The sequence below is a fragment of the Magallana gigas genome, chromosome 2 (assembly GCF_963853765.1).
Source record: "Magallana gigas chromosome 2, xbMagGiga1.1, whole genome shotgun sequence".
In the NCBI taxonomy this organism is placed as follows: domain Eukaryota; kingdom Metazoa; phylum Mollusca; class Bivalvia; order Ostreida; family Ostreidae; genus Magallana; species Magallana gigas.
In genome coordinates, this window is record NC_088854.1 from 37,520,397 (window position 1) to 37,540,422 (window position 20,026).

Genomic DNA, 20,026 nt, shown 5'->3' on the forward strand with positions numbered 1-20,026 from the left:
ACATAAAAATTAGAATAATGAGCCTTATTATGACCTTCTTCATGCCTATGTATTGTTCTTAGAAAATGCTTTTAAAAATTACTCTTAAGTAGATCATCTTCCGACGGTTAATTTTTTGCGACGCGATTTTATTTTCCTGACTTGAGAACCTTGATAGTATTCCTTTACATATACTGATGCAAAATAATTTCAGCTACGCTATTATAGATACATGTAAGCGTACTCATACATGTATTTCGACAATTAGTAAGCAATTGTTTTAAGAGATGAAAAATCTATAATGAAAAGTGCAACATATATCTTGTTTTACTCCTATATATTTCAAGTATCTCTATAGCGCACTCAAAAAAATCTCACGAAACCGTCATCAATTTATTATTATCTTTCGTCTTGATAAATACAGGATAATTATTCATGATAAAATAATCATCAGAATAAAAACTAGAGAACACTGTACACGGCCGACTGGGTTGCTTTTCTTTGCTTTATACCAGTCGTCTGCGCTCTGTATATGAAAGGCGCTTATTTATCGCAACGAAAATTTTAAGAATTCGCAAATTATCTTCTGCTCGTGAAATAATGCATAAACTCCCATTAATAAAGGTTTCATATTTTGTAGATATGGGTTATCATAAAAGGCGGAGTTGGATGTTCTCGTCTATCAAAAGTACTGCACAAATCCAACGAACATTCCAAAGGGTGTCCGGGTACTGAAAAAGAAGGATCATCAGTCTGGCGGGATTATCTAGAAACAGGAAGTGGAATTGTTTCTGCAATTATGTCCACGAACCTTTGACTTGGTCAAACTTTTTATCAGATAGAAACCATATTAAATTGACCTTGTTAATTTTTCTGAGGGGGTATGACATTTATGTCAGGACCAACTCAGGCTCATATAAAATGTCAATACTAAAGAAGACGTAAACCAAGGAATAGCGTCCATGCTCCATCCAGCGACAACCACTTCTATAGTAGTGCATCTGCAGATTTTCAAGATAAGAAAATGTAATAAAAGGCTTAAGTGTTGACATGTCTTCATGTCGTGTTTTGTAGCGAGTTCTACCGCGCGCTAGTAATTGACAATTAGAGGCCCCGGCCTGTGGAGTGGGATGCACACGCACGGATTTATCTGTTTAATTGGTTCCTTTATCTGGTAAAAGCCGTTCGTAGGGCCCGGTGATGTAGATGACCCAGGTACTATTGACTAGAGCTGTCCAAGAACACAATATATATAAGACATTTGGGGAGGGGGTATTTTTTACGGTAATTTAGTTAAGAAATTAACTCATGATTTATTTGTGCAGCGGTAAACTATTATGTAAAAATAAATAATTTCATCATTCACTTATTGTTCCATACGAATATATATAAAATATATTGTTTTAATTCATTAAGAAATAAAAACCGTTTTTAGTTTCAAATAGTAATTTTACCACGATTACCAAATTCGTCATTTAGACACAAATTGACGAAGAATGAGATTTAAAAAAAAAACCCAAAAAACCCTCAAAAGCAGTGACCATAGAAGACCAACAACATCCGGTCAAAGCAAACCATATAAAACAGGATCGTTAAGCCGGAAGGCAGATTTTGAGACCCGTACATTGAGATTGTTCCCAGGCCCAGGGCCCCCGTGTTTTGCCCTGTCGTCCGTGTGTCTGTGATACCATCAATCCGGGAAAGTCGGCGCGGAAACAAACACTTAGCATGCATAGCAAGGGCACACAGGACGGTAGTTAATGGCTATCCATTTCGCCAAAGATATGTTCACAAGATATATAAAAGTCATGCACGATTTCTCATCTGTGCACCATATGATTCTTGACGAGGCATTCTATGCGTATCACATCTGAAAAATACCGCTTAATGTTTTCGTATGCCATAGCACCATTTTTATATGAATTATGGAAATACATTTTGTGGCACGATTTTTCCGATAGTTTTAAAGTGCTTGTTTTTAATGTGCAGCTATTAAAATACATTAAAAGTGTAATCAGTGTTGCATCGCCAGGTTTTGTGAAATTCGTTTGCTCTGATTTTGGTTTTTTCTGATATGATCAAATCATAAACTAGACATGAAATAAAAACAGGTCAGCAATATTTTGAAATTTTTCCCGTAAGAATTAATTTTCCTATCAATATATGATAAACATTGGTGTGGATAATATCTATTCGTGTAAGAAAAAAGTGATTAAGAATATATACTGCGATAAACATTTAAAAGATACTTCGTACATGTAAATGTTGAAGGCTAAGCTAGTCTTATGCATAAATACATTTGTGTTAATATCCCTTTTCTTTTCGGCTTTCAAGCACACGTGTCCGATTCTATTTCCCTGGCAGACGATCACTAATGTTGGCATGGTGACAAAGAAGACATGTAGGCGCTCCTTCGTAATCCCGTGGAACATACCACAAAATGGGGAGGCTGCCCGCTTTACTTGGAACTCTAGAGTATCTTGCAAGCAAAGACATGAACCAAAATCAATTAATCTAAACTCAACAGATTAAAAAAGTTGTAAACGTATTTATGTAACCTTTTTATTTTGCATATCTCCTTTATCGTAAACATTTAAACAGTATGAAAAATAGTTCAAAATATATTTACAAAATTGGTGTAAGCATATTCTCTTGTAAACGTTTTATGTAATAAACAAACTCAAAAACTGAATAAACAAAAAAAAGTTTGAATTCGTTGCATGTCAGTCTGATTGTTTTTAATGCAAGGCACGTAAAGGAAGCACATTTGAAGAACTGTACAACGTACATCTAAATTTATCAACAATTGTATAAAATGTTAAAGCTTTAAACCAAATTTGCATTATATTTCGTAAATATCAAAAGGGGTTTATTTTGTAAAATGTATTAGTTCAATAAAACATTTTTTAAAAAAAACATATAACGCATGAGTGATTTCGTAAGTGCACTTATTTTAAAATCATTTGATTTCATATCAGATATTCATATCTGATTCATACTCCAGCGAATACACGTTAACGTTCAAATATAACCCACGTATACACCGAGACATGTACGCAATGATACTGAAGTAAATATTCCATATAGTATATATATTTGTTAGCCCCCGTACTATGCCGACGCAAGGACGGATGGATAAGGGGAACAGGTGTGTTCGAATAGCAGATAAGACATGAATATCACGTGACCATACATCATAAACAACAAGTTCGTACAAACAAACGCACATCCCATAGAATAATTACGCAATAGGGACACATATAATCGCGACGGTTATGTCGTCATAGAAATATACACGTCTCCACATATTGGAGACCACTAGCACCACCACTGATCTATAAATGGAACAGGAACTTGAGAGATTTGTGACACGAACTGGAATTACTCCGCGATTCTGGCGATTATGACAATGACAATGACTCGCTGTGACGATAATGGCTCTATCCAGACATCTCGCCGATTCTCGTTCTTCGCGAGGTGACAGAATCTGTCGTAGCATCTCACTTTCTCGGATCTTTATACTTGACGAGGCCAAGTCGAGGCCAAAAGTTTCTCTCCCTCTTTTTTGTTAGCTTAGTATATATCCTGAGTTTGGTTTTTTTTCGCATCGAAATATCGATGCCTCCAAGATAACTAAATCCAATCACGCCACACGTAAAATCTGTTGTTCAAGTTGTCTCACATTTAGTTACCAAGAATTACAATACAGTGGTGTCACATCATCAATGACCGGGCCAATTCATTGCGACATCTGATGTGAATAAGGATTGTGCATAAATGTATTATGTTCCTGCGCTTTAAGCCTGAGGCAGGCTATGCTGGATCCGATGTTAGGTGGAGGTGAGTACGAATGATTGGCGAGAGCACAGCTTGAAGAAGAGGAAGCAGGACTATAGGCCGGAGGAGCGTACCAGTTCAATGAATCGGCGGATCCCATGGAAGACTGTCGTGGTGTAATTGGCTGTTCTATTGGAGTCGCTTCTTGTCGTCCATACATATTGCCTCTTTGAGCCATCATGTTTCTTTCGTTTCGTCGAAATTTTGCTCTTCGGTTCTGAAACCAAACCTACATTAAAAGAAACAAAAAAGATTATAATACAAAGAACATAAAACATTTTCAAAACTTTAGATTTTTTTTTTTGGTTTTCAAGCTGCTGAATTCCTTTACCTGTACTCTGGCTTCACTAAGGTTGACTCTTCTCGCGAGTTCCTCTCGAACAAACGCATCGGGATAATGGGTGCGTTCGAACACCCTCTCTAACGCTGCCAGTTGGTTGCTATTAAATGTGGTTCTGTTGCGGCGTTGCTTTCGCCGCCTTTTGCTGTCTTTGTCATCTTTATCATCGTCCTCATTACCGCCTGTAAACAGAATAACAATTATTATCATTATCCTCTATAACAACGTATATGTTATACACAACGAATAAACTGCATTTTTTTAATGTATTATATGCATTCAATATGAAATCTAACTGTTATTTTGTTGTTAATTTGATGTTAACTGTTTAAAAACATAATAATAAACAAGTAACCTCATATTAATAGTTACGTTACATTATAAAATACATCCGTAATCAGTATACATAATATATATATCTATAACCTACAGTTTAACGTTATGAAACAAATTAAGACGGATTCCTATTCAAAGTTATAGTCATGTTGTATATTTTATTTGTTGAAATAAATTACATTACTTTAGCTTATAAAATATTTAAAAACCATACGTGTCCGTTGTAATTTCAAAAGAAGTACTATTTTTAGAATATTGCTCTCTCCTCATTTGCGACAATCAAACCTATTTTAGAGAAAATATGTTTTACTGAAGCGGTTTAAAAATAACCATCTATAAATTCCAAAACTCAATATCTTGAGAAACCGTCTAATAATATCAAAACTGTTTTGACTGATAAGAGTATTGGAAAAATATCTAAATAGTAACTTTAAGAACCCGTCCATATTTTTTATCTACCACGTCTAATCATTGTATTGGAATAGAGAATCTGTAAATCAAATTGTTAATGTTGCAACATTATAGGATGCAGTTTAAAGATGTTAAAATTACATGGTGCGAACATTTAAATAAAAGCATGTTTATGCATATATTGTGCATTCATTATTACAAATAACATGTTTCCCTAATCGTTGCCTACCGCTCATTCATTATTAGCGTGCAATAGTATGCCGGTAGCTCGGAGAGAAACTGAGAAATTAAAAAACCAAAAATCATCTTGATGCATAAAAGTCTGGCATTAAATTTTCGTCTAAAATGCATGAATGGTGACACGCTTTGTTTGAAGGAAATACTGGTGCATTTTAATCTCAGGGGCCGAACGCAAAACCAATGTTTATGAAAGAAAATTCCTAGAAGTAAAACAAATACTATGAGGGATTCGGTGGCAAAAGTCATTCACGTCTTTTGGCCGTTCCTCATCCAGCTCGGCAGGAATGTACATTAGGAACACAAATGTTGACTTTTGTTAAGAAAATACACCGACCCCGACTCTCCGGACCACGTGTGCGCCTGAGGAGCGCAGCTACTTAACCCCAGAGAGAGCTCAATATTGCTCTGAGTACGGAGTCTGTCATGTTGTCGAGATGAAGACATCAAAGGCGCCAGCAGTCTTCATCAAGTGTTTTGGGGGGAGATTCTTGTTTCTAGCTATAGACGTCCTTTTTTTTTTTAAACTTCCATGTATATTTATTTATTTTCATTTTTTGAAATGCTTTAGATTTATTATTTTGTTTTGTTTCAAGAAATCCTGAACTTAATTCTTTGAGATTTTCCGGCATTTTGGAATATTTATTGTTTTCTGTAGTATCGCTTTGTTGTGTAAAAGTGGTATTCGAACGTTTCTAATTTTGGGCCTCTTGGGGTTTCGACCCCTGTGCTCTAAAATTGACATAGGGTTTATTTTCTTCTAATTTTTTGTAAGACAAAACATCATTACGTAATTACTTGTTATACGAGAGAATTTGACGGAAATTTATTAGACTTTTATCTTTATTCTTTAGTTAAGTAAGCATCAAATTCCCTGGCAGAATTCTGCGCAGACATGCATACATTGCCGCTCAACGTTTTTAACGGATCGGGTGTTTGAACAATCGTAAAACACTTTGATAAAATAATGTCATTTCATGTTTATGAGACATGGTAATGATTCAGTGTAGAATTTTTACAAACTATAAATGTGGTTTAAAAAAATATGGATAAAGTTTAGTAAAAGAGCAACACACAAACAGTCATTGCCCGTATTTTGCCAGACCCCACCTCGAAGACTGTGTTAATTGATTGTGCAAAACTGTTATAATTTTTTAGAGTAATTTAATACTTTGCTTTTCTGAATCACGAACCAGTAAAGGTTGAGAGTTGGCCTTTTCCTGTTCAGTTTTAACTCAACTGTTGAAAAAGTTTTTTGAAAACAAACACCCTTTTTTTTAAAAAAGAATATTTATATTTTAGTGAAAATGTGGATGGTAATTCGTTTCTCGTGTTCAAGTATAATAATTTGCCGGTTAATTGAAGTAATAAATAACAGATTAGAGAGTAGCAATTACCTGAAGAGTCAGGAACACAGAAACCTCATTTATACATGTTTTAATTAATAGACATTGTAACGCATAGCGAAGGTTTGAAATCTATGGCATCCTCTTCACAAAGAGTACACTTCTTGCTCCCTCTTTCTCTCTCTCAGAATTCAATTCAATTTTTTCTTTGATCTCGCGGCTCGACACCGAATGGGGCTGCCTTGCCTATCGTTCATGGCTACTATATTGAGCGATGTTTTCGTGTCAGGTTTTTGACAACTGAGAGGTGATCTTGGCGAACTGTACAGAGAGTACTACATGTGTGCAAAGACGAAGCATCTGTGTTTGAAAACTGTCAGAAATATAGGAATGCGAAAAGCCAATGCAAACATGTGTACGTCATATCAGTCTCAAACGCACCCCGTGTTACGTTCGATTGTTTATGCTCTACGTACGTAACAGTACATATCAAACTGACATTAACATATACACGTTTACATGGATGTATTGTAAAAGTGTATATATTTATACATGTAGTACTATTTCATAATTAATTGCTTGTTCCGATAAAAAATTAACTGTAGTTAGTTATATCTTTGAACCTGAATTCATATGATTTTGCATGGCTATGTCATAAAGACCTAGTTTATAATGTTTCTATCTTGGTAATTCTGTTCTTGTTTTAAAATAAAATACGAACAGAGAAAAGCTCTTGTAGATCGATACATCGCGATATAAGACATTATCTTGCCAATTAGCTGTTTACTTATCAAGAGATGTTCGCGCTAATTAGATCAAATGTTACTCGTGACTGCTACTATGGAATTTTCTTACGACCAAAGAATATCGCCATTGAAAATTTTTGCTGGAGGAAAACTGAATTATCACTCGAAAAAAAAATCCCAGGCAATCAATTCACAAGATAAAATAAAGCTTGCTTATGTTCAACTTTATGTGTTTCCTATGACAAAAAACCTTTTAATGTGAATTTAAGAGATTCACCTTTGACATCGGAGATGTAAAAGTCTGCAAAATCTGATAGACTGTCCATTCTAGTCACACTGTGTCAGTCGTGCGTATGGGAATCAAAACCCAAGAACCTTGTTCGTATGATACTGGGTTCGTAGAACGGCTCCGTATAGTCTAGTTACTGTCACCGCAAAAAGTGGCCTCGTTTTCAGTTCATCAGAAATACTTTCGATAGTATCTCTTCAAAACAAAGTACGTTTATTCCAAAGTACAAAGACTTATTTCCATCTCCGTTTATATGACGTTTATCACAAAACTTCGCGAAAAAGACTTTATCACGTGAAAAACATTATTTATTTCTTATTTAAAAATCACAATTTTTCTCTTATCTGTCTAAAGCAATATCAGCGGCAGGGGGATGCGATAGCAAGTAATAATGTATTGCAACGGCTATCGTTTTGACATTAGCGCGGTTCAACATGGGAAATAACGGTAAAATACGATCCTCGTTAGACTCAGTATGTAGACAAGTCAAATTATGTATGGGTCCCCTTTATGATAACTACAGGAAAATTTCTCTTTCATCACGTACCCCGAACGTTTTCAAATTCTGTAATAATCAGTGCTCGTAGGGAAAATATCTCCGATTATCTGAATAATTTCTGCGTTTTCTATCGCTTTTGATAAACTGTAAATTGCTGGAAGGTACGGTCAAATAACTTCGGCTATTTCCAAGATTACCATTTTCTCGAAGACAACAAATGTCAGAAACTTGATGGAGATGAATGCCAAAGTTTTATGACCTCGGCAGAAGTCATAATATTTCGTTCTATTTATGATTCATAATAATCAAGACTCTGCAGATCCACGTCAGGAAGGCGTGCCCATATTCTTATTTTTTTTTAACTTAAAATAAAATGCACTTTGAGGTGTATTCAGCATCTTGGTAAAAGAATTAAAGCAATTTTGTGGTTCGGGAAAAGTTATTTTGAAAAAGAATCATTGTTTTGCAATTAAAAATGAGAGTTTTTGAATAAATTAAGGATGAATTTGTTCTTAATATGAATAGTGTAAGCTTTTGTTCTTCATGTCAGTACTAGCATGAGTCAGGTTTGTAGATAATTGTGGGAATTTGGAAACTTTTTAAACTTTCTGCGCTCGTTCATCACCTGAACGTTACCCGGCCGACATGCCGATAATTAAAATCATGTAATCCCGTCCATCATTCTGTTAACACTTGAAATTGTAATTAAAAGCACGGCGATATCACCCCCGTGCTTGATTACCGAGGGCATCTCATTCGCACCATTTATTTCATTAATTTTATCAATGAACTATACCAACCCTAACTTTGTCATTTCAAGATTTATATGAAAGCTTCGGCAAATGTCAAGTACGGCGTTTCAGTGGGTACAAAACACATAAATAATTTTTACATTGTTTTCCCCAAAGAGAAAGAGAAGAGTTTCTATTATTAGAGGAACTTCCAGGATGGTAATTAATGTTATCTTTCGGGCGCTTCGTCATGTCAGTCCGTTTGTGATGTAGACAAACATTTTCCTAACCCATCAAATAACACAGCGATATCAAAACAAAAGCATAACGACTACACAGAACCCAGGAAAATGATACCAATATAACGAGGCAGAGAGCGAGGGAATTGCTAGACTTCAGTTACTAGTATTTATGCACATTACATGTGTACACACAAATCTCATAAAATTGGGGGAAAACTCTATATTGTTACTGTAAACTGCATATAGTGTCTAATTTTTAAAAAAAATCCAATATGCAAAATATCCTACAAATTCAACGAGGAAAATTTTGATGAAAAACATAGGTTTAATGTAACACAGGTGTTCCTGGTCATATTTAGGCTATATGAATCTCCTTGAGATGAAGAGCTTAGTATTAAGCCCCTGATACAGGAAAATGTTAAAAATTATAAAGCTCAAATTTATTGACTTTTTTGCTACCATTGAACATTTGACTTCTTGAGAAATTATCCACACATAAGACATTTTCCTCGTCCAAAGGCAGAAAAAAGTAACGAGACTTTTCCCTCCTCCAAAATAATTTCTTCACAAAATTAGGGTTTCTGGCCAAAAATATCATATTTAAATTAATATTCAGGTAGATCCGATGGATAAGTTGTTGATCATCTAGCCTACTTAACTTTGTTTACCCACTAAGACCCTTAAAAGTTTTAATGGTCAATTAATGACGTGTGCTTCACCGGCCTCTAGAGTGACTGATTATCAAACTGATTTTGGAATTCATGAATTATCAAAAGTTTAAAATCCACAGTAACACAAGAAATATTTAATTTACATTCTTTAGAAAATTAGCTGCAATTGCTGAAATGATAGATAGAAACAACGATAATAGAGAGTTCTTTATTATCGAAATACAGTAGTGTGCTTACATAAATCAATGCTTTGCTCACATTTTCATGATAATTTTCTTATTTAAAGAATACTTTGTCTCAATGCTGCGTGCACTTTTAAATTTCATTCAAAAACGGTTTCCCATGTTTCCTTTAATAATATATATCTGATTTTTAAGGAGACAGAAAAGTTTTTAAAAATCTCTATTGACAATTTAATTTTCAATTTTTATATTGAAATAATGTTTTAAATATTATTATTTTTTTCAAGTTTTCTTTCAAACTAATATAAACTTCACATTTTCCATTTAAAACAATTATAATGCGATTTGTCTGTTGTTTAAATTTGTTGATCTGAAAGATATCGTAAAAACTGTCGCTTAGATTCGACTGCATTAAAAAGTTAATTTCAATGGTCAAAACTGTAAGAAAACTTGGTAAAAATGCGAATTAACTGTACCACTGATATGCAGCTAAATCTGAATGTAAACTAACAAAAATTGAATTTTGTTTTCATGAAAAATAAAAATATTCAAAACTAACATTTAAATATTTTTATGACTAAACTAACTATATTTGTCATTGTTCATATCTATTTTTCTTTTTTAAAACTCGATAATAGATCAAGAAGAGAAATGGTATATAAACCAGATATATCACGGATCGAGCAGCCTGATTTTTACAGACTCATCAACATATATCAACATTTGAAGCACACGATTTGATGGCTGAGAAAAGACAGATACCTTCAAATCAAAACACCGACTACTGTACATAAACAGGCAATTTAGCGGAAAAAGAACTCTTCATCTGATGAAGGAAAGAAAAGTTTAAACATAAAACCCCTATCGAATATCAACATAAAAATGATATACATGTAGATACGATTAATGTAATTCCCTTATCTGTCATTGATCTAAAAGTTCTAAACAGCGAATAACTTTAGATTTTCTTTTTAAAAAATTATTTTTTAAATTTATTTGTTTAGTTAAAGATGGAGCAATTGTTTTGATAAATGAATTCAGAGAAACACTTGTTTCACATTCACGTTACTATCAATCACTTACGACTATAATTATGTTTACAAACAGTAATCAGTATCTAATGAAGGAGCAATTCATATTCCACATCAGTTCCATGGAAAAAAAACTTGAGGCCATTGCCAGCCTAATCTGAAACACCACCGCTCGTCAGCGACCAAAAAAATCTCAAATACACAAATTATCCCCAATAAATGAAAACACGTTTCTTGCTACCAGATACACATCACTAATATAAGCATACTAGCTAATTTTCTCTGCAAATCGTTGTGACAGATTTTACCGCCATATTAATTAGTAACACTATTTTCTGAATGAAATCCGTGAACTTATCTCCGAATGCCTTGTCATGCCCAGTTAGTATTACCCGGGATATTAGGGAGCTTATTGCAATGAACGTTTTTCCTCTGTATACAGTTCCCTCTCAATCAACACAACCAATTCGTACTGTCGGAAGGAGAAAAAAAAAATCAAACCGCCTGTTCTAAATGATGATTTACATTGATAATATCTTTATTTGCTTTGATCTGATAAATGTATACGCAACATACAAAAATGAAGGGATCACGAACCAATGGGTACTTTTATAAACGACGTTTGGGAGACCTGTCGATTCTTTTTCAAAAAGGAACGAAAACTTATCCAAGGAGATCACTTGTTGAGTTGTAATATTAATTAGAATGCATTAGACGCCAGATAATCGTTGATATTTTCTTCGGTTTTTGAATAATCAAATTCATTGCAAGGGACCTTATCAGAGGTTAATTAGATATATCTCGACATTGCTATCAAAACCCTTATTGGATATATAAGCAAACATAATTTTATCAGTGTAAAAGAGCACATTTTTACACATCTACGAGTCACGGGGGAAAATATACGTCCTAAGACAACGTTTTTCCAAAGAAAAAAAAAGAACAGCAAAAAAGAGCTTCAAGACCGAACATTGAAGACACGAACAAAACTCACTTTGACTTTTACCGTCACTTGGTGAGGGTTGCTGCATCCTCTCCTGTATTGGAGAGGGGGAGTTATTGCTAAGGTCCGTCATCCCTGCCCCTGTGGGGTTACCGTTGAGGGTTGGGGTGCAGGCCTGGGTGGGTAGCCCCGGCTGGGGGTCGGTGTTGGCGTACATGGCACAGTTTTCACTGGGCAGCTCCTCCAGGTCCAGCAAATGACTCACGGAGAAGTTAGCCTTGTTGTTTTGTAGAGCATTGTGATAAGCGGCAACTTTGTCAAAGTTGTTGGCAAACGGATGGTGATCAGCAGACGTTAGTCCGTAGGTACTCATTCTTCTGATTGGGTATCAAGAGTTTTTTCAGGCGATTGTCAAGTGCTAATGTGTTGCACACTGTTAATCACTTATGACGAGAGCAACCTCTCCACATTCATTTGAGAAAATATATTATTTAAAATCCAACCAACAACAAAAAAAAGCTGCTCTTCTGTGGTCAATATTCCGGAATGAATGGTTTTGCTGCAAAAGTAGAACTCTTCTACATAGTGACTTCCAACATATGTAGATGTAAGCCAAAGCTTTGAAAGACGATACCACAAAACAGCGAAGTGTAGTAGGATCAGAACATGTGCAAGCCGAGACGAAATCCCTCCCACAGACCCCCATAGAAAGAATATATCTCCAGCCTCCAAGAAACGCCAATCATCCCAAATCAGGTTTTTGATTGGATTATCAGCCCCCTGCTGGGAGGTGCTATACTGCAACGAAACACCCACGTGATTTAAGCATCAGTTGCGGATGTGAAATCGTATGTTGACTAACACAACATGACATGTATTTATTTTTGTATGAGCGTTTTGCAATATAAAATGTTACGGAAGATTACAGGAGAATATTCTTCATAATGTTAATGCTTTTCTCAAATAACATAATAAAAGCATCAGCGTTTGATTTACAACCAAAAGGAACTTCAATAACCGCAGATTTATGCACTCTGAAATACCAGCCCAATATTTGATATGCTTTATATTATAAATATAATACTTATTTTGACGTGAGACAGAAATATATCTATTGTAATACGAAGTATTGTATTTAATTTTTATGCATTTGAAAATAGCCGGTGTATATTTTGCTTTTCTATCATACTTTTTCTATAAATGAATTAAGTTTACAAAACGTTTAAAACTTTATTGGCTTGAATTCATGTGTATCACACGCAATTACAAAATATTAAGAAGGGGAAAACATTGAAAATTGAGTTATTCTTATAAAAGTTTAAAAGGTTGGGGGTTTTTTCAATTGACAATTTCAATTTGAATCGCATTTCAAAAAAAACTTTCCCAAACTTAATCAACATCCGAGAAATCCACATTGATAATGTACGTATAATTTAATGAATCAATCATAAATTAGGGCCATATTTCAAAGTTAAGTTGCAAATCATCAAATGCCTGTAGTGTCCTGTCAGACCAGTGAAAGATTAGAAGCAACAGTGGCGAAAGTTTCGTTCAATAAGTGTCCTTACCTGGGAGAGAGTCACGCCACTATCAGCAGAATTAAAATACTTGTTCCAGCTAATATTTTCATTAACACTAGAAATCATTTATATTCCAAGACTGAATATTTGTCGCTTCAAACCTGTTGTATTTGGAGATTGTTTTTTGGGTTTGTTTGTTTTTTTTTGTTTTGTTTTGTTTTTTAATTTTGTTTGTTTGTTGTTGCATTTTTGTTTTTATTCAGCATGGAAACACTATAATATTTATGTATTAAATTGTATATACAACACAAATTACATGTATCATGGCCCATATATTCCTCCTGAGTTGAAAAGAAAGAGAAAAAGGGAGGATGCAGGGGTATCCAGTCTGTAAAACTGGTAAAGTATCATATACTATCTTTAAATTACATTGTATATGTAGCATTCGATCCATATTACCGGTAAATGTATTCATGTGTGCGTTTACTTTCTTTGTTATGAGTTAACTTGTACGCTTATATTATTGGTGTGTGATCTGTCGAAATTTTCTGTAAATTCGCGATTTGCATAATGTAAACGTATCTACATTTATCATTTTAAACAGGACATTGGTCTCTATACCTAAAGGAATTGTCTTGGACTCCATCTTTTTTTGCTCCATTTTGGCAAGTTTGATTTGTTTCCTTTCAATAACTTATAAAACAACTCATGACGTTTTATATCATATATGTCATATCATATAATTATGTCATATCGACACAAGCCAATAGAAACTGCCCGCTGGTCAGGGTATATACAATAAGTCAAACATCGCAAATAGCTGACGAATTTCATTTAATTATTTCTCAGATATAAGAAAAAAAAATCAAGGTTTAAGAAAAAGCTATATTCTATAACAAATTATGTAGATACTTGAAATCAATCACACTGTCTTTCGTCTTTGAAGTATGTTTTTGAATATTATTGTACAACTATAAATGGTGTGCGCGGATGATCAAAGTTGAATTTTAGTTCTGCAAAGCTGGAAAGAATATTAATGATAATCTGAAAATTCTCGAGCTGGAGTACGCAGCATAATGACATAATGTAAAAAAATCTTTTTTTAAGATTTATAGTATAATACATGTAATAGCTGTATAATTGCATTTATGTCGTTATGAACGTAATTCGTTGATGTGCACATATAATGCTTATAGAGTAGTAGGAGGATGTAGTTAGTAGGCAAATATTTGTGGATATTTACATTTTCCATTGTCTTTGTCTGTGATAACACTACGAATAAAATTTCATAACATATAGTAAAACATATTTCATCAGTGAGGGTGCATGTTTGAGTACAAGGGTGGTTTACACAATACTACGAAATGAAAATAATATAAAAATGTCAATAATTTAAGATCGATGTAATCGTACAATTGCTGAAAACTATTTTTAAAAAATACTTGTATACATGTATATATAAACGGAATAATTCTTTACATATCATGAGGTGGTAGTTAACATTTATTAACATTACTAATTGTCATTATATTCTCCCTCACTACGTTCGTCCGAATATATAACAATAAAAAACACATATTAAACAACCATCTGTCAGCCCAAAATCAACACTTTCCATATCATCTGTCAGTGAACCTTAAATCGCAACAAGCGAAGAGCTTAGAATGCCACGTCACCGCATGGTCATACTATTTATATTACCTGATCACATGACCCGAAACCCATTCGAGCATGTATGAAAACCCATCACGCACAGAATTTTAATTCAATTTTGTGGGGAGATGATTTGTCAACGTATTGTTTTAGCTGTTCAAAGATTTATCAGAAATTGTGGTAGATTCTTGTTATTTCAGTCTTGCTGCCTAGACCAAATTCAAAAGAACTGTTTATAAATACACGTACATGTACGTTTGTTCAATAATTTAACCATTTCGGTAATATCCATTTCTATGTACTTTCCATTCTAAACTTCTACACAGTTGTAAATTGTTATACTTGGTAAGAACATCGTAAATTGTTAGAACTTGTGTTCGAACCATTTGTATATGTTTATGCAATAAAATATGTTCAAACAAAAAAGGTGATAGTTATGATCGGTTCCTGATCAAATCTATAACAAAGCCCTCCGGACTTTATCAGATTTGATCACGCCATGACCAAAATCACCTCATATTACATCAAGAATGATTTCCTCTTCCTTAAAGAGACATGGTGACGTACAAACCCATGATTTTTCAAATTTCGAATTTTTACACGATTTCTGTGTTTTTTATATATCAAACGAAAAGATGAACTTTTGAAAAAATACGGTCTTCAAAAACAAATAAATCAAATTGAAAAAAAAAATAGAATTAATCGTTGGTCAACACCAAATATTGAGTTTCCCTTCCGCTTTATTGCCACGCAAGCGCAGGGGAATGTAAATACTGCAGCGTGGCATACATCATGAGCCAGAAACCTCTCATTGAAACCTGATGTCATCAAGAATTTGTCATCAAGAATTATACATTTATTAAGGTGTACTCTCTATAAATGCATATTTCTTACCACAGACATCGAATACCTTCTTTCTTTCAAATCACGTGACACTAAAATCAATATCCAAAACAACACGGTTTGTTTTTCCGGATGAGTTTTAATGCCTTGTAAACTCATAGATGATGAATATTGATGCGTGAAACCTCAAGTATGATAAAATTTAGTTTAATTTTTTAAATTTGCGTTGTCATAATCAAAAAGTAAAACATCTTTTTTGAGTCACCATGTCACTTTAAAGAAAAATCCTAATATTTTTGCTTGTTGCACTTTTCCCCAAAATTGGCATGTAATTTTTTCATGTGAAACTTATCCAATAGTGAGCGTAGTAAAGAAAAATAAACTTATTTCAAACTTATAGAGGAGACAAAACCTAAAAATTCCTCTTCGTTGTTATAGCATCAACATTGGAAACGGAATCAAAACAGTACTCATATATTTAAATTTTGACATTCTGCGTTAATTTTATTTCTTATGATTATGAAAACCCCGTTTGCGCCCCAGCAGTACGTCATTTGCGTCATTGATGAAACTATTGAACTGTGCGACTTATACGTTACATTTGATTCGTCCAGTGTTATCAAAGACATGTAGACACCGGAAAAATTAATGTAAATATCTTTAATAAAAGAAACGATGCAAAATATTGAACTAACGTTTGAAGGATGCATTTGGAAAAACAATTGAAAGTAAATATATATTCTTATTCATCATACGCAAACTTATAAATTTCAATTAAATGATCAGAAATTTATTTTTTTGGTGGTTTAATTTAAGATAAAAATATAACTGTATGTAGAGAATATATATGTTTCTGCTGCAAACTATCATCTTTACAAAATATCAATACTTAATATAATGCTGTCATGCTGAAAGATATAGAACGATTTTAACAAGACCTTGGACTTTCAGTAGGACGTAGCTATCTATTTCTTTCGTCAAAACAAGTTTAAAATGACGCGGTTTCAAGCGAAATATGCACCGATTGCGTAGTCTTAGCTCAAAAGCCAGACAAATCTTGTTGATTTCAGAGAGCCATGGCTACGTCAAATTTCTGTTCAACACAACTACCGAAAGCCAAGCTCTTGTTAAAATGGTTCAGTCTAATAAATGTGTTTTCTTTGTAAAGGAGAGAAATATAACGCATTGTAACGAGCCTTTTTTTTGCGCCATGTTTTCTGATACCCGTCATGCAACAGTCTGACTTTAGTAAGGGGTACATTCAAACTGAATGTACAGCTAATATCAATGCTGTTACGTGGTATCCTATCATTGTCCTATATGAATCAATTGCATCGGAAACTGTTTTTCGAACTGTATCGGAAAAACCGAAGAAGTTGCGTTTAGTATAATCTTGTCCATGATGTTCTTTCTAATATCATTTGTTCACACTACTGTTGTTACTGACGAATGAATTAAAAATAAATTTTCACTAAAGACTAAAAACTGGTGTTAATAAAATTATTTGTACTCTATAAATGTGTATTGTGTAGGTACGTTTATGTAGAATTTGAAGGAATATGTCTAAAGAAATGACAGTGAACAAAACTATCAAATTCATGGATCAAAGATGCAACTTTGGTTAAAGTTATTTTTTAATCACTTGTCATAAAGGGTTTTTGTATGTATAGATTGCGTATTGGTATTTCTTATTTTCATTTTTTATTATCCTCCTTCATTTCATTACTTCATTTTTAAAATAAGCTTATATGAAGAGATACGTGTAATATTTTTGCTATTTACGAGAAAGGGATAAATTGCGCTTCAAAAGATAATTCATAGGTATAACGAGTGCCAAATTTCGACGGAATCCACGACCCCCTCCCAAACCGCTTTCAATAATCCCGCCAAAATCGGCCGTTTGAATCTATTTTTAGAATATAAATACTGAATTGGACGACATAATGAGATATTAAGAACTTCGCAGGGTACAATGGAATTTTTGAATAAGATAAAAGAAAATAAGGTATATAGGATAAAGACAAAAATAATGAAGTTAATACACACAAAAAACGCAACACGTATAAAAGGTCACGCGCTCATGCGCAATGGCGTACATGTAGATACGTCATGGGTCATTCATATACAGAAGAAAGAACAAGTATAACTCTATATATTACAGTAAAAAGCTGTCAGTGATGATGATGAATGAATGGATAACATAATTTATAAGATAATAATTACATTATCCAATACCTTTAATTTGTAAGTAATAGCACTACGAATCAATTTTGTAATGTATTGTCCAATACAGTTCATCAGTGGCAAATTTAATATTTAATCGTACCATTGCTGAAATTTATGTAAATATAAGTAATTGGAATTCAGTGGCAAATTTAAAATTTAATCGTACCATTGCTGAAATTTATGTAAATATAAGTAATTGGAATTCATTCTTTGAATATTCTGAGGTGATCAAATACAGTAGAGCGTGATTAAATCTATCATTAAGCCCTTCGGGCGATTAATTGGATTTGATCTCGCTTGACCCTATTTGATCACATCATAATACTCAAAGAATGATTCCTTATTCCATAAATGAAGACCGTTGTTTAAAAATTATACTGAGTTTCTGCGTTGAATATTTTATATTGAATCTGAGTGCGGTTACATGCATGTTTATAATTGTTTATATTAAATTAAGCTTTTCACACTCAGTGTATTCGAGTAAACTCCGATTTGCCAAAGTGGTTCCGATTGGCCCCACCAGGAAGCATGCAGGGCTCGCGACTGTATCTCAGAGAATTAAATTGACTCATAATAGCACACGATAAGAAACAGCTTGTACATATAATTTTACTTATTAAAGATTCAGTACTATGAAATAAAATATTCCATACTCCGGTTTTCTTTCAAATATCTTATTAACAGTTTTAATTGGCTATGAAAAGCGATCTTTGCATTCAAAATCTAAAGTTGCAGCATAATTAAAATTAGGTGGAAAGCATTTTAAAAATCAAAATTTAGAATATATCAAAAGAAAACGAAATTGTCAATTAAAAAAATTATTTCTTTAATTAAACTATATAAAAATCACGAATCAATGATTTTCATACATGAATCAAGTTAATGTCCTGTTTTGCAAAGTGACCATGTGCTATGTTGTTAATTTTGAATTTACGATATGGGTGTAAATACAAAATTTAAAACATGACACATGCATGTACGCTTCGTATTGTATAACTGACTCGTTGAAAAATGAATAGTTTTATCTTTCTTTTTCTGCTTTTATTATTAGTGTAATCTCCATTCAATTTATTATTATAATTGGCAATCGGTTTTTAGTAAAGAACCAATTACAATCCGCCAGCAAGGATAGAGAGCTGGTATTTTTAATACATCACAGACACTCTTTACATTGTATGTGAGAGGGTGAATTTTCATAGCTTTGCAATTGCATGGTTAAATTCTCAAAAAAGAATAGTGAAGAAATTCAAAACTATTGTTCAAGCAAGAAATTTCTTTCATAAAGTCGATTGTTTTTTTTAGGATTATATGAACTGGAACTTTTTTTTTACTTTGTTTTCATTAAAAACAATTTGATGTATCAAATTGAGCATTTTTCTTCATTTTTTTTTTTATTAATTTTGTGCAATTATTTTGGTAAAGTCATTTGAGCGATATTATAAAAATTCTTCGGTATTGTGTTTCTAATAACAAAAATTAACAGTAACAATAATGTTAATGTATTACCGACTATTCTTTAAAGGTATAAATTATGTAAAATGCTTATATAGTGCCTACTTCATCATCGACAGTTCGGTTGTAAAAACAAAAATAAAGTATGACTAGCTCGCGTAATCGAGTAGGCCATTTTACTAAGAACAGTCGACAGAGCATTAAAAGAAACTCTTCACAATCTTAACAGTTTTATTTCTTTACAAATTAATTCTTCTACACCAAAATACATGTGCATTTATACCGTAATATGCCAAATTTTGGGATGGTGAGACAATGAAAATAACTTTGATACAATCCCTTGAACAAACCCGGTGGTCACTTTTTGAAGAAAAAAATATTATTTGATGAATTTTCACAATAACTCATACAGAAATCAAAATCCGTTGGACAGAAGTGCAGATCGGGTATGTACTTCGTGTATATATTTTTTGTATTTAATATGAATTTCCAATTGGGAGGAAAGGACCAAA

The 20,026-nt window shown here is 33.3% G+C and overlaps 1 protein-coding gene across 1 annotated transcript; it reads right to left on the reverse strand.

The window, feature by feature from the left end:
* Window positions 1–3,577: 3,577 nt before the first annotated feature.
* Window positions 3,578–12,452, reverse strand: LOC105320923 (paired mesoderm homeobox protein 2). Its single transcript, XM_011419062.4, has 3 exons — window positions 11,872–12,452; window positions 4,148–4,338; window positions 3,578–4,045 (listed from the first exon to the last, which is right to left on the reverse strand). The coding sequence occupies exons 1-3, from the start codon at window positions 12,191–12,193 to the stop codon at window positions 3,719–3,721; spliced, it is 840 nt and encodes a 279-aa protein (XP_011417364.1). The 5' UTR covers window positions 12,194–12,452; the 3' UTR covers window positions 3,578–3,718.
* Between the last annotated feature and the right edge of the window lie 7,574 nt (window positions 12,453–20,026).